Below are 11,495 nucleotides of genomic sequence, written 5' to 3' on the forward strand. Positions count from 1 at the left end.
ATTTTTGGCAAGATTATTTTTTCTAGGAAAAAGTTCAATCTTTCTCAACTTTAATTTTTTTTATTAAAGTTCAAAAGGCCGAAAATCCATTTTTAGCCCATGAACTTTACTCGGAGTCTGTTTTTCACTCTATGATTAGAAAGTTGTTATTTTTCACCTTAAGCTTTCAAAACCAAACAGAAAACAACCTACGACATATTTTTAATTGTTTTGTTTAAAACAGAGGTGTTTTCCTGGTTGATACTCTTATTGTGTGTTTTCTGTTGATGCAGATGTCACATTTAATTAGGTCCATAACCATAAACCATATGTTTTTGAAGTTCATGTTGGTGAAACACATTGGCATAGCAATCAAAATCACCATGAAATGTGTTACAGGATCTTGCATATATCCGGTCCTAAAAAGTTCCAGATGAAAAATGACCCTTTTTTTTTTTTGCTTCATGGTGAAAAATGGACTTCAAGCAAAGTATAAGGGCCAAAAATATACACATATTTTCAAAAAGTGGCCCGTGTTATTTGTATTTCATTGTTTTCATATTTTTTTTTCTGGATTTTCCAAATTTGATGGCAGTAGAAAAAACATGGGATAGATATGACAGTGGCAATAGAGAATGGTGTTTCTTGAGAAATGAGAGGAGATTTGAGATTCAAGGAGTGAAGCATAGGGGGCGGGTTCATACTTGAACTTTAATGATTCACGATAAAGATAATTTTGGAAGGTTTATTATTTGTGACGTACTGACTTCTTTCAAAAATGAATTGCAATTTAGACCATATTTTATTGCCCTAGCAGTATATTGGACCAAGACTTATATTTTTCACTTTTATGTAGGATTTGTTACCAAAACTAGCAATCCGTCTAAAGTGATGGGATTTTTTTTTCTCGAAAACGCAATAAAGTTGCGCTTCGAGCTTGTTCACTTTGCTACCATTTTCAACCTTATCAAGTTTTGGTATTACCAAAACTTAGTAAGGTTTCCAAAATTTTGGTTTTGGTATTACCAAATTTTAGTAAGGTTGTCAAAATTTTGGTAAGGTTACCAAATTTTAGCAAGATTTTATATGTACTTATTAAAATTTGACAACAAACTAAATGTAGCCAAAATTTTGATAAATTTACTAAAAAAAAAATAGTATGGTTGAAAATGTCATCAAAAAAGTAAATAGGCCCTTCATCTCATTAAGAAGAAGAGAAACTGTACAGCTGAGTCATCAAAGGACCCCTCTAGAATCACCAAAACAAAAGAACATCACACAACATACACGCAACTGAAACATCCGGAGCAAGGAGAGTGACCCGCACAAAAAAAAAAAAAAATCACGGAGTGACTTAAGCTCTAGCAATACACCAAACAGAACCCTCTCTAGCCACCGCATGCAAAATAGCCGAAATGCTTGGGGAGGCACTGTTGAAATCATTACGATGCTTCCATAATTCACATGCCACTAGGATAACCAATTTAGTCCAAACCATAAGAAAACATTGATAAAAAAAAACACTTCAAGTTACATTCCCTCGTCACTTAAAGAATCGCTGAAGGTAAGTAATTTTGTTACATATATAGAGAAGGGAAGGGGTGAGCAAAACTAAGACAAGCTTATGTTTTTCATTATATAGAAGACACACAAACGGACACTACTACACACCAGCAAACCTGCGCGGGTGTGCTTCATGCTCTCTTAATACACATACTAAAGAGACGAAAATTAGTAGAAAAAAGAAGAGGTCTGAAGTTCTAAAGATACTACTCCCTCTGTTCTCTGCTTAGTTTAAATATGTAAAAATATGTCATGCTCAAAACACCTTTAATACTTGCAAAGTTTTTTAATAAGATGAATGATTAACGTTTATCTAAAAGTAGATGACATCATTATTAAAATGGAGGTAGTAGTTGGAGAGTTTACACTAAGGTGCTAGCAGAAGAGCAGTTTTATTTTCACCAACGTATTAAGAAAAAACATCATACACAAGGAAAGGACAGCTTTATTTCCACAATATAATCGCAAGGACCTTCAGATACATAAGTACGACAAACTTTTTTCTCACCCCGTATTGATCTTAGTCTAAACAGCAACAAGCATGAGTAGGAGGGGTGTCACAATCTCTCTATCGTTGATCAGTGCTACATACAAAAATACTGCAAGAAAAATGAAGGATATATGATCAAGTAGTGGTCATCCTACTCAGGTTACCGGCCAAAACAGCTCGTTACTGATGACAAGAGACTCGAGGAGATAAATTTCAATCCACTGGAACCCCCAGGAAAGTAGGATATGGTGTAGTAAGCAAGAGATAGAACCTGTAACAGAAGGAGATGAAGGTTACTCACGAAGATATAGCCCATATGCTTCATGGCTTTGTTTATGTGAAGGGATGAGGTAGGAGGGATGGACATCATACTATCAAAGAACTATAGATCACCGCATCCAACTCAAAAATTTAAAGTATTGAAGAAATGGAGAAAATATTATCCATTTAAAGCATGATTTCCACTAGTAGCCTGTTCTTAGAGACACAGAAGTATGCTTACTATCCCCTAGACTAGAATAACAATAAAATTTAAAGATAAAGACAAGTCAAAAAGATTTATTCAGAGGAAGGACGCACCTGAAGGACAGAGAATATCACTGAGAGGAAATAGCTGTGAAGAAACATTGACACATAAATGGTACCAACCATGCATCCAATAAGTGCCCCTGTAAATGGTAGCCTCTGAAAAGAACAGGCAGATTATTTTATTAAATCAACTATACAATTAATTTTAAAAACACAGGAGCACAAAGATATCACCCTGCAAACTATTTAACAAGTTTGAGCCAGGAGAAGCAGCCATTCAAAAATATTAAAACAACAAGATAAATAGTTCTTGAATCGTCATAAGATTTCTATTTTATCCACAATTTTGCATTGATGACCCTTGCATAATGTTTACAGGCCTACATGCGAGATTTGGAGTTTTTCATCTAGATGAGGATATGTAAATTTGTAGTACAGGTAAAAAAAACCAATACCTACAACAACTCTCCTTGATGACTTGGAGATATAAGAATTATAAAATTCATTGCATATATGGCATGTTCAAAGCATCTATCAAGAAAAAGAAATGTTCTAATGGGCTTTGCAGTTGTGTGAATGTGCTAAACAATCTAATCAGGGAATTGCACTAAAGTCAAACTGTACGCATCTGTCTCAATTGTTTGCAAGCCAAAAGATGGTGAGAAACCAGTTATATTTGATAACAAACTGCAGAGCACAATATCCTGATTAACATTGCTGCCGCTACCACCCCTAACCTGAGCACCTGATCCACACAGCTTATGCAAGAGGCAGCGGAAGTAGCACCCTGTGACTATGAGGCTATGAGCCAAGGCCTCCGACTAAAGGGAGAGGGGAAAAAGTGAGTGGATTGACAAAGGGCGCATTAGTCATGAGGTAGCTGCAAATTCATGGTCGAGTGGAGGAAGAACCTGACTATGTCAAAAAAATGTAGCAACCACAGCAATACTAACTGGCCATGGACAGGAAAAAGAACTGTTGAATTATTCATAAAAGTTTTTCCCGTTTTGTTGTGGATGCAGAATAAGGTGCTGCCTCTAGCACTTCCATCCACTGTATTCTGGCTAAGTGGCTAACGTTTTAGTAGAACTGGTATAAGCAAAAACCTTACATTTAACTCATTGAAATCAGAAACCTTTAGGGAAAAAGACTTCTAGTTCTATCCAGCTTATTAAGATGCATGGAAGTTTAGAAATCATTTTAAATTTGAGCCAAAATATATTCCTTCACAGGTTCCATATCAAGTTTTCCTTTTAGATTGAGCCAATATATTGTCTCATTCATATGAAGTAAAAAGGATGACAACATGTCTTCTTCAGTTGCACCTCATTGGAAAAGCAAAACGAACAGAAGAGGCTAAGCAGAAGCAGCCAAGTTAACATCATATTCTTGCATGTTGTTCAGCTCAAGTGCCAATGAGGCAGTGAGCACTCACTCGAAAGATCAAGGATCACTCTCTGCCATGACAATGTTCTCAACTAATACTGTTCACATTTCTTTTGGACGTGCTCAAATTAGTAGCGTACACCATACAGGTCCTTCATTTTGCTAGATGTTTTCTTCCCTTTTTTCCTTCTTTTGGGTCTTAGGGTACTTGGATTCTTGCATTAAAGACTTGTGATAGTTAGAAAATCTAGGCTTGATGCTACATGGATATTGGAGTATTTTTAAATGGCTTCTAAAGAAAATTTCTGTGTTGCTTGCTGAGTATAGTTCAGGAGACAAAAGAATAAAGCATCTGGAGGTGCAGGTGCCAAAAGGTCAATGAGTTAGAAACGTTGTTGAGGTCAATGAGTAAACATTCAAGAGGTGTACCAAGAACCAGAAGAAGAACTAAAGGTCCATTTCTATGCTTTCTAATCTGTGATTTTTTTCTGCATTCATAGACTAGAGTACTCATGCAACCCATATGGAGAACAGGAGAATAAAAAGGGAATTTATAACCGCTACCTCCACACGAAAATTCCATCCCAAGTACAAAATCCAAAAGAAGTGCACCCCATGATGGAAGGAAAACAGACTTAAAGCATGTAGGTCCCTTGATGATAAGGAAGAAATAGCTTCGTTTTTGGGGTCCTATTCTGAGGAGTAAATGATGGTCTGATGATTACCGAGGGATTAAAAAGCACCTCATGAAAGGGACGTTTCGTAGGTGCCTCTTGTTCCATAAAGAAAAGCTAGTATGCACAATATATTTTTTCCTTTCATAAGTTTACAAGGTCCTATTTCGGAAAGGATCATAGACAAATCAATTCATATATGGAATCTGGATTACAACCATCCAAGAGGAACTAAGAAAAAAAAGCAGCAGTTTGTCTTTTTCTAGTCAATTCATCCAGGTTTTGCCTTCTCTCTTTTTTTTTTCAAGTTGCACTGTTTTAACTCGTAAGTACATTTGGCCGTTAGAATCCATACTGTTCTGTCTAAACATTGCTTTAGTTCCTACACTTCATCGTATACATGGAATTAATTACGGACAACCCCATCCAAACAAACCTACAGTGTTTCTCTAATCCAGCAGAGAAAATTTAAAACACCATACAGGTAGTAAGTTATGCACAGAGTAGTTGTTTGTGCTAAAAGAACTCTTTAGATGCATGGAAGATAGATGATCTACAACTGGGCTGAGGTGCGGGTGGCGGTGGGGTTTTTCTTCTCTTTTTCTATGGCTGGTGGCAAGAATATTTATATTACTGTTTAGTATTTACCTCCAATGTTGTTTGATAATAATGTGAATGACAACCTTTGGCTATATACACAGAACACTCTATGTGCTTGAGAGTTAACAGCAAAATTTGTGAGCAAATATTGCAGCTCCAAAACGTTAAGGCCCTCTTTGTTTAGGCTTATAAGCCAGCTTATGAGCCAAAAAAGTCTAAGCATAAACAAATAGGCAGCTTTTCATTTGGCTTTTTGAAAACCATAAGCCACTCTACACTATTAAGCCAAAAGCTGAGTTGGAGAAGCTTTTTTTGGCTTTTGTGAGGTAGAGGTATGACTCCAACAGTAAACTTACGACTTTATATCCAATGGCTTATAAATCATATAAGTCAAAAAGCTGAGTTAAAAGCCTAAGCCTAAACAAAGAGGCCCTAAGCCAATTCGACCAAATTTGCGGTGTCAAATTGGGTGTTGTATTGTCTCTACTCCAAAATTGAGATATATCACTACAGAACAATTTAACAATCACCAAAACAATTTACGAGAAGAAGAATAATAATAGCAAAGAAGAATAATAATAGCAGTTGTACCTCCATGGAGGTCATGTGGGCGAACTGGCTGGCGGGTCCTTTGAGCGCGAAGATGGATGCGATGATGAGCCCGCAGCCGAGCGTGAAGCAGATGGCGAACTTCTGCGGCATGATCACCATGACGGGGAGGAAGAGCGCGAACGCGATGAAGACGAAGAAGATGCCGGTGGCTAGGAAGAGGCCGAAGTACATGAGCGCCTTCCCCGACGGGAAGCTGCTCGTCGCGCTCTGGAAGCTCCCCGGCAGCTCCCGCACGCCCTTGGTCACCCTGCATCGGAGAGGGCGATCGATCGCTGAGATCTCGATCAGATCTGGCGGCGCGAGGAGGAGGAGAGGAGAGGGGTGTGGGTGGGTGGGGTTACACGCTGAAGGTGCCGGAGACGGTGTCGTTGGCGGAGCGAACGGCGGCCTCGATGTCGAAAGGGAGAGGGGAGGAGGAGGAGGCGTCGGGGCGGGAGGCGGCGTAGGAGTTCCAGTCGGCGAGGAGGGATGGCTGCGACTCGCCGGCGGAGGCGGCGGGGGCGGCGGGGCCGCCGGTGAACCAGGCCTGCGCCGTCTTGTGCATCGCGATCCGCGAGGAGGTGCGCGCCGGCGGCGAGGCGAGGCGCGGCGCGGCGGGAGGAGGCGTGCGGCAGGGCGACGCGGAGGCGGAGGTGGTGAGAGTTTGGAGTAGTTAGTACAAGATGAAAACGAATGGACTCGTCGGTGGTTTTCTTAACGAAGAGGTTTCTACTACTACTGCTCCTCATCCGACCTCTTGTCCGGCTGTGTTCTTTTGGAGGAGAAAATGGACAATATCAAATCACATTTTCGAGATGGCAGAAATCGTGTTTTGAACTTAACTAAATGTCCATTTTCTTTTTTTTGAGGGTTCCTCTCTCCACGCAAAACAGAGCAACGATTTAACACATCATTAATTAAGTGTTAGCTAAATCAAACTTAAAAATGGATTAATATGATTTTTCACAACAACTTTTCTATATAACTTTTCTTTTGCAAAAGATACACCATTTAGTGGTTTAGGAAGCGTGCGTGTGGTAAACGTGGGAGTGAGGTTGGAATCGCAAGTTAGGAACACATCAGTGTTTTCCTTCGAGTTATTAATGTTAATGCAAAAGTATAAAAATTGTAATGGTCTATTAATTATTAAAATAAATTAAATTAAACAACCTCTCAATAAAAAAAAGTACATGTAGAGAAATTCCGAAGACGTGCTATATTTATAAGTAAATTGAATGGTTGAGCATCGTGGTAGTAAGTTTTTTTTACGAATGTTTTAGCCCGTGTAGCGGTGCTAAGTATTGTACTCCTCTTGAAAAATTTAAACAACTCATTATTCATGAACTATTTAGAAACTTCTTAATAACCTTACAATACCACTTTTACATTTATAATATGTTGTGGGGTTAATATATTTGTTCTTGCTAGTGCAGATAATATCTTTATCAACATCGATATATGAAGGAATATCTAGAGCCCCATTGGTTACTCTAATAAGCCAAAGCAAAAGCTAAATTTTGAATTTTTTAAATTTAATTTTAAAGTCGATTTTAAAATATTTTCAAAGTCGTTAAGAACACATGTATAAAAGTTTTACTTATAAATTAATTTTTATTCCCATTTTGATTTATTAGGAAATATGGGCAACCGATGTGATGAGGGCTCTAAAAATCTCATCAGGTGTATGGTTCTTTGAAATTTAATCCCAAGGTGGAATACATAGAGGGAGAGAATCCCTCCCATGTCACTTAATCCCTATGGGGGTTCGGATCCCTTGCTCTCTCCAATTCCCTTTTTTAAACCCCATGTTCGTTTTGTCTAGGGATTTTAGCTATCAAAATCTGATTAATTTAATGGCAGAATAATAGCTATATAGTAGTAGTTTGCTTCCCCTAATCCATAGAAGTTTGCTGCTGAGCAACAACGGAATACATGCGAGACATTGTCAATAAAATTATTGTGAATTATGTTCCAATATCCAAATCAACAGATCAACCAATCTCAAGTGAGAACGATCAAACCCAACACTGATCACTGAATATTTAGGATACAAATTAGGGAGAAGTAGAAGTTTGGACTGGGGAGAGAAGCAAGGGACCAGGAACCAGAGTAATTGAAACATTAGGTTGGGGAGAAGCTGGACGAGGAAGAAGAGCCGTGGCCAGTTCATCAATTCATCGATCCCTCTTCCAGTGGTGCCTGGTTCCTTTTTTTAGTAGCTACTTGATGTAACATATAATACATATTGGGCCTAAGCCACAGTCCATCATGGATGTTCAGCCCAGCACGAGTCCATGACAATCATCAACACAAACTGGGTGTCCAGTTGCTACTAAAAATCCAAACAAATGAGCATTAATTGGAACTCATCACAAATTAAACAGGTCTAATATGAGTGGAATGAGCTGAGCAGTAGGAGACACTATAATGATGCCCTTACTTTCACCATGCTGTCTGAAGCAATAAATATTCAGGAACTTCAGGAAATTGCTACCACCAAATAAATTACATAGAATTACCAGTAAATTTCAAGGAACCTACAAAACGCAATGAATAAACATCAGTTTTTCTATCTCACAAACAGATAAAAGGAAACGGAATTTTGGTTAATGCATTTGCACATAACCTCCATATTTTTAAACTACTACCCACCAATTCCACTTTTTTCCCTTCTAGCAGACATAATACAATGGATAGTATATAACATCTTGAAGTCCATTCAGAAGTTAATCCAAACTAATCAACATGTATAATAGATGTTAATCTTGAGATGTTTGAATTTTCAGAAGATGCAGAAATCATGATAACAGATAGATAGATATCTGGCCAATGTAGAAATCATGTCAATCTTTAAGTTGTTTATCTTGACTTGTCTGCATTTTCAGAAGATGTAGAGATCATATATACTTCTTATATAGATATACAATAAAAGAATAATTGTTGATCCACGGATACATGTTTTTTTTGACTTCGTATTGCAGTACAGAGAAATGGAGACTGCTATGTTATCTAGCAGCTACAGGCAAAAGGTCAAAAAGGGAAAGCAACATGTATACTGTACTAATTACTAATCTACTATAGATAAGTATGGTCAAAAGAGCTAACACCAGAACTGTATGCTCCACTGAAATTAATAAACTATAGGGATCACGGATCAGGACCTTCAGTAATTAAATTGCTAAGATCAACATTTATGTAGAACACACTTCAGTAAATAAATTCAAATGTAAAGTAAACAGTGGTAGCTATGGCTGAGGAATTATACTTGTCCTTAATCAGGGAATAATCTTTGTGCATGGCATGAAAAAACTAGGATTATCAGCATCAGTATATATATAAGTGATTTTAGGATATCTAGAGAAGAAAAAGAACTTGACAACTCAAAGTTATGCACAAGACATGAACTAGGATCATCGTCAACTTTGGGCATTCTTAAACATGTTAGACATGACCTGAAGTAGAATCTGATTCCATAACTAGAGCATATGTGAACTAAAAAGAGCAGAGCAACCACCATCTGAACTAAACTTGTGACTACAGAAGTTTCCTGTTGTAAAAACATTTTCCTTAACAAATGACACTTGATGATGCCTGCATATATGTGAACTAAAAAGAGCAGACCAAGCATCATCTGAACTAAATATGAGAAAGAAACTACCTCAGCAACATCAGCTTGAGTAAGTCAGCTACCTCATGATAGGGGCAACATTCAGTGTGGTTCAGATAACTTAGTGTCATTTTAATGAACTGGATGGCCCTGTTTTTTTTTTTCAGTCACTAAACACATTCAAGATCTTGAATAATTAAATTGCTAGCTAGGCAGGCATGATACAATGCCATACCAGCAGCAGATGGCACTAGTATAGGAGTTTCCGCCGATAGAACAAAAAAGGCTAGCTAAGCAAATCAATCAGATGGCGCACAACATCATGGTTGGCGCAGTGCGGTGCAGTTGCAGCAGAAATAGCAGGTCGGGCCAATACAGAGTCAGATGGAAAACCATATTTCTCAGCTATCAAGTAGCATCACGAATTTTCGTTGACAAGATCGTGTCATACTGGCTCAGCATTGTCGCCAAGAACACTATCCTCCTCGGCGTGCAGAGACTGCAGACATTGGCAACATCGCCTGGCGCCCTGGCGCTGGGCAGGTGCAGCTCGAGGCCGTCGACCGCAAGATCGATGGCGAGGTTGGCGCTGACCATGGGGAGCTCGCCGCGCAGCTGGAGGAGAAGAGAGGACTCTCGCCACCAATGGAAAACCCTAAGGACATGGCCAAATGGGCGTAGAGAGGGGAAGGAAGAGAGACTCACCGGGGAGACTCCCTCCAACCAAACAAGCCGTAAGAGCAGGTAAAATAGCATATTATAAGCTAGCTATAAACATATTTTAAGGAGATAAAATAGGAGAGAGAATATCGGTAGCCAGCTGTAGCACGGACTCTAAGATGAAATGTATGTATGATAGGTGGGACCATATATTAATAGTATAGTAAGTAACTATTGTACGAATTGACTATTAATTTGGCTATATATGATTTAGAACTAGTAGTTGGCTGTACTATTAAACTTGCTCTAAAGGGGGAAAGCCCTTGAGGGGAGTGCGCGCAGCGTCGTCATAGCCAACCAGTCGCGTGAATCTTTTTAAAATTTTTGACTTTTTAATTTTTAAATTTTATTAATAGACCTTTCAAAAAAAATTATGGGACTGCCTATACATCATGTGATAGATTTTTTAGCCTCATATCATGCAAATTTCTTACCCTTTGGATGAACATCTAACGAATGACATTAATATACACAAACAAAATACAAAACAACAAACAAACGGGCCACGTGGACAATCTGAAGCTCACGTGGGCTCAAATGGGCTCAAGTAGATTTCAGACTTTCATCGTAAATACACTAAAATTACATATGTAATTTTCAAACTTACATCGTAAATACACTAAAATTACATATGTAATTATAGTGTAAGTACGATGTAATTAGTACGCGTGGGATCATAAACAAATTAGTATTGGAAAACACGGCTCAAATTGATAATGATGGAGTTGGCAAGAATACAACACGAATCTTGAGACCATCCAACGTATATAAATCTGCAAGATACGGGACTCAAAAATCTATCGCCAGACAGATAGCAATTCCAAAAAAGTATTTCTTAAAACTAGCTCGTTTTCTCTTTTTTTATTTAAGTCAAAATCGGAATCGGAATCGAAAACCCGAATACGAAAATGAAATCGAATATTATTGAATACAGATACGAAACAAATACGGCAACGAATATTATGAAACAAATACGGCAACAAATATTTGACGTGATATAGAAACCCCTTAAATTGAGCTTAAGTGATTTTGCTTGTTATTTTAGGTCAACATATTCAAAATTTCTATCGTTGATTCTGTAGACAGTCCCACAACCGTATATGAAAATCGATTTTCATGACTATTCCCCTAACAGACCCACATGTAAATATGGTTATTCACGTTCTAGTCCAAAGACTTTTTACTTCACGTATAGCTTACTTATCATATCGCTTACTAAGGTCTTGTTGTATAAATTGAATATACTATTTATTTTATTTCACATCTTCGAAACTTGTAATATTTATTTTATATTTTAAATATTTTCAAATACAAATGTTATAAACTATAAAGTGGTAGATTCCATGGAGCTCTACAA

At 37.9% G+C, this 11,495-nt stretch overlaps 1 protein-coding gene across 1 annotated transcript; it reads right to left on the reverse strand.

Annotated features, from left to right (window-relative positions):
- Positions 1-1,951: 1,951 nt before the first annotated feature.
- On the reverse strand, positions 1,952-6,505 carry LOC127775426 (protein transport protein SFT2-like). The gene is made up of 4 exons (XM_052301669.1): positions 6,174-6,505; positions 5,812-6,079; positions 2,612-2,716; positions 1,952-2,303 (listed from the first exon to the last, which is right to left on the reverse strand). The coding sequence occupies exons 1-4, from the start codon at positions 6,374-6,376 to the stop codon at positions 2,193-2,195; spliced, it is 687 nt and encodes a 228-aa protein (XP_052157629.1). The 5' UTR covers positions 6,377-6,505; the 3' UTR covers positions 1,952-2,192.
- Between the last annotated feature and the right edge of the window lie 4,990 nt (positions 6,506-11,495).

Source organism: Oryza glaberrima, chromosome 6 (assembly GCF_000147395.1).
Source record: "Oryza glaberrima chromosome 6, OglaRS2, whole genome shotgun sequence".
Taxonomy (NCBI): domain Eukaryota; kingdom Viridiplantae; phylum Streptophyta; class Magnoliopsida; order Poales; family Poaceae; genus Oryza; species Oryza glaberrima.

Bases quoted from the DNA above. Each gene is read 5' to 3' on its own strand.
- LOC127775426 (XM_052301669.1), bottom strand. From the start codon at position 6,376: ATGCACAAGACGGCGCAGGCCTGGTTCACCGGCGGCCCCGCCGCCCCC. The intron at 2,717-5,811 runs GTACAACTGCTA...TGTTCTTTTCAG, and splicing joins CCCACATGACCTCCATGGAG to AGGCTACCATTTACAGGGGC. The intron at 2,304-2,611 runs GTGCGTCCTTCC...CTTCTGTTACAG, and splicing joins TGATATTCTCTGTCCTTCAG to GTTCTATCTCTTGCTTACTA.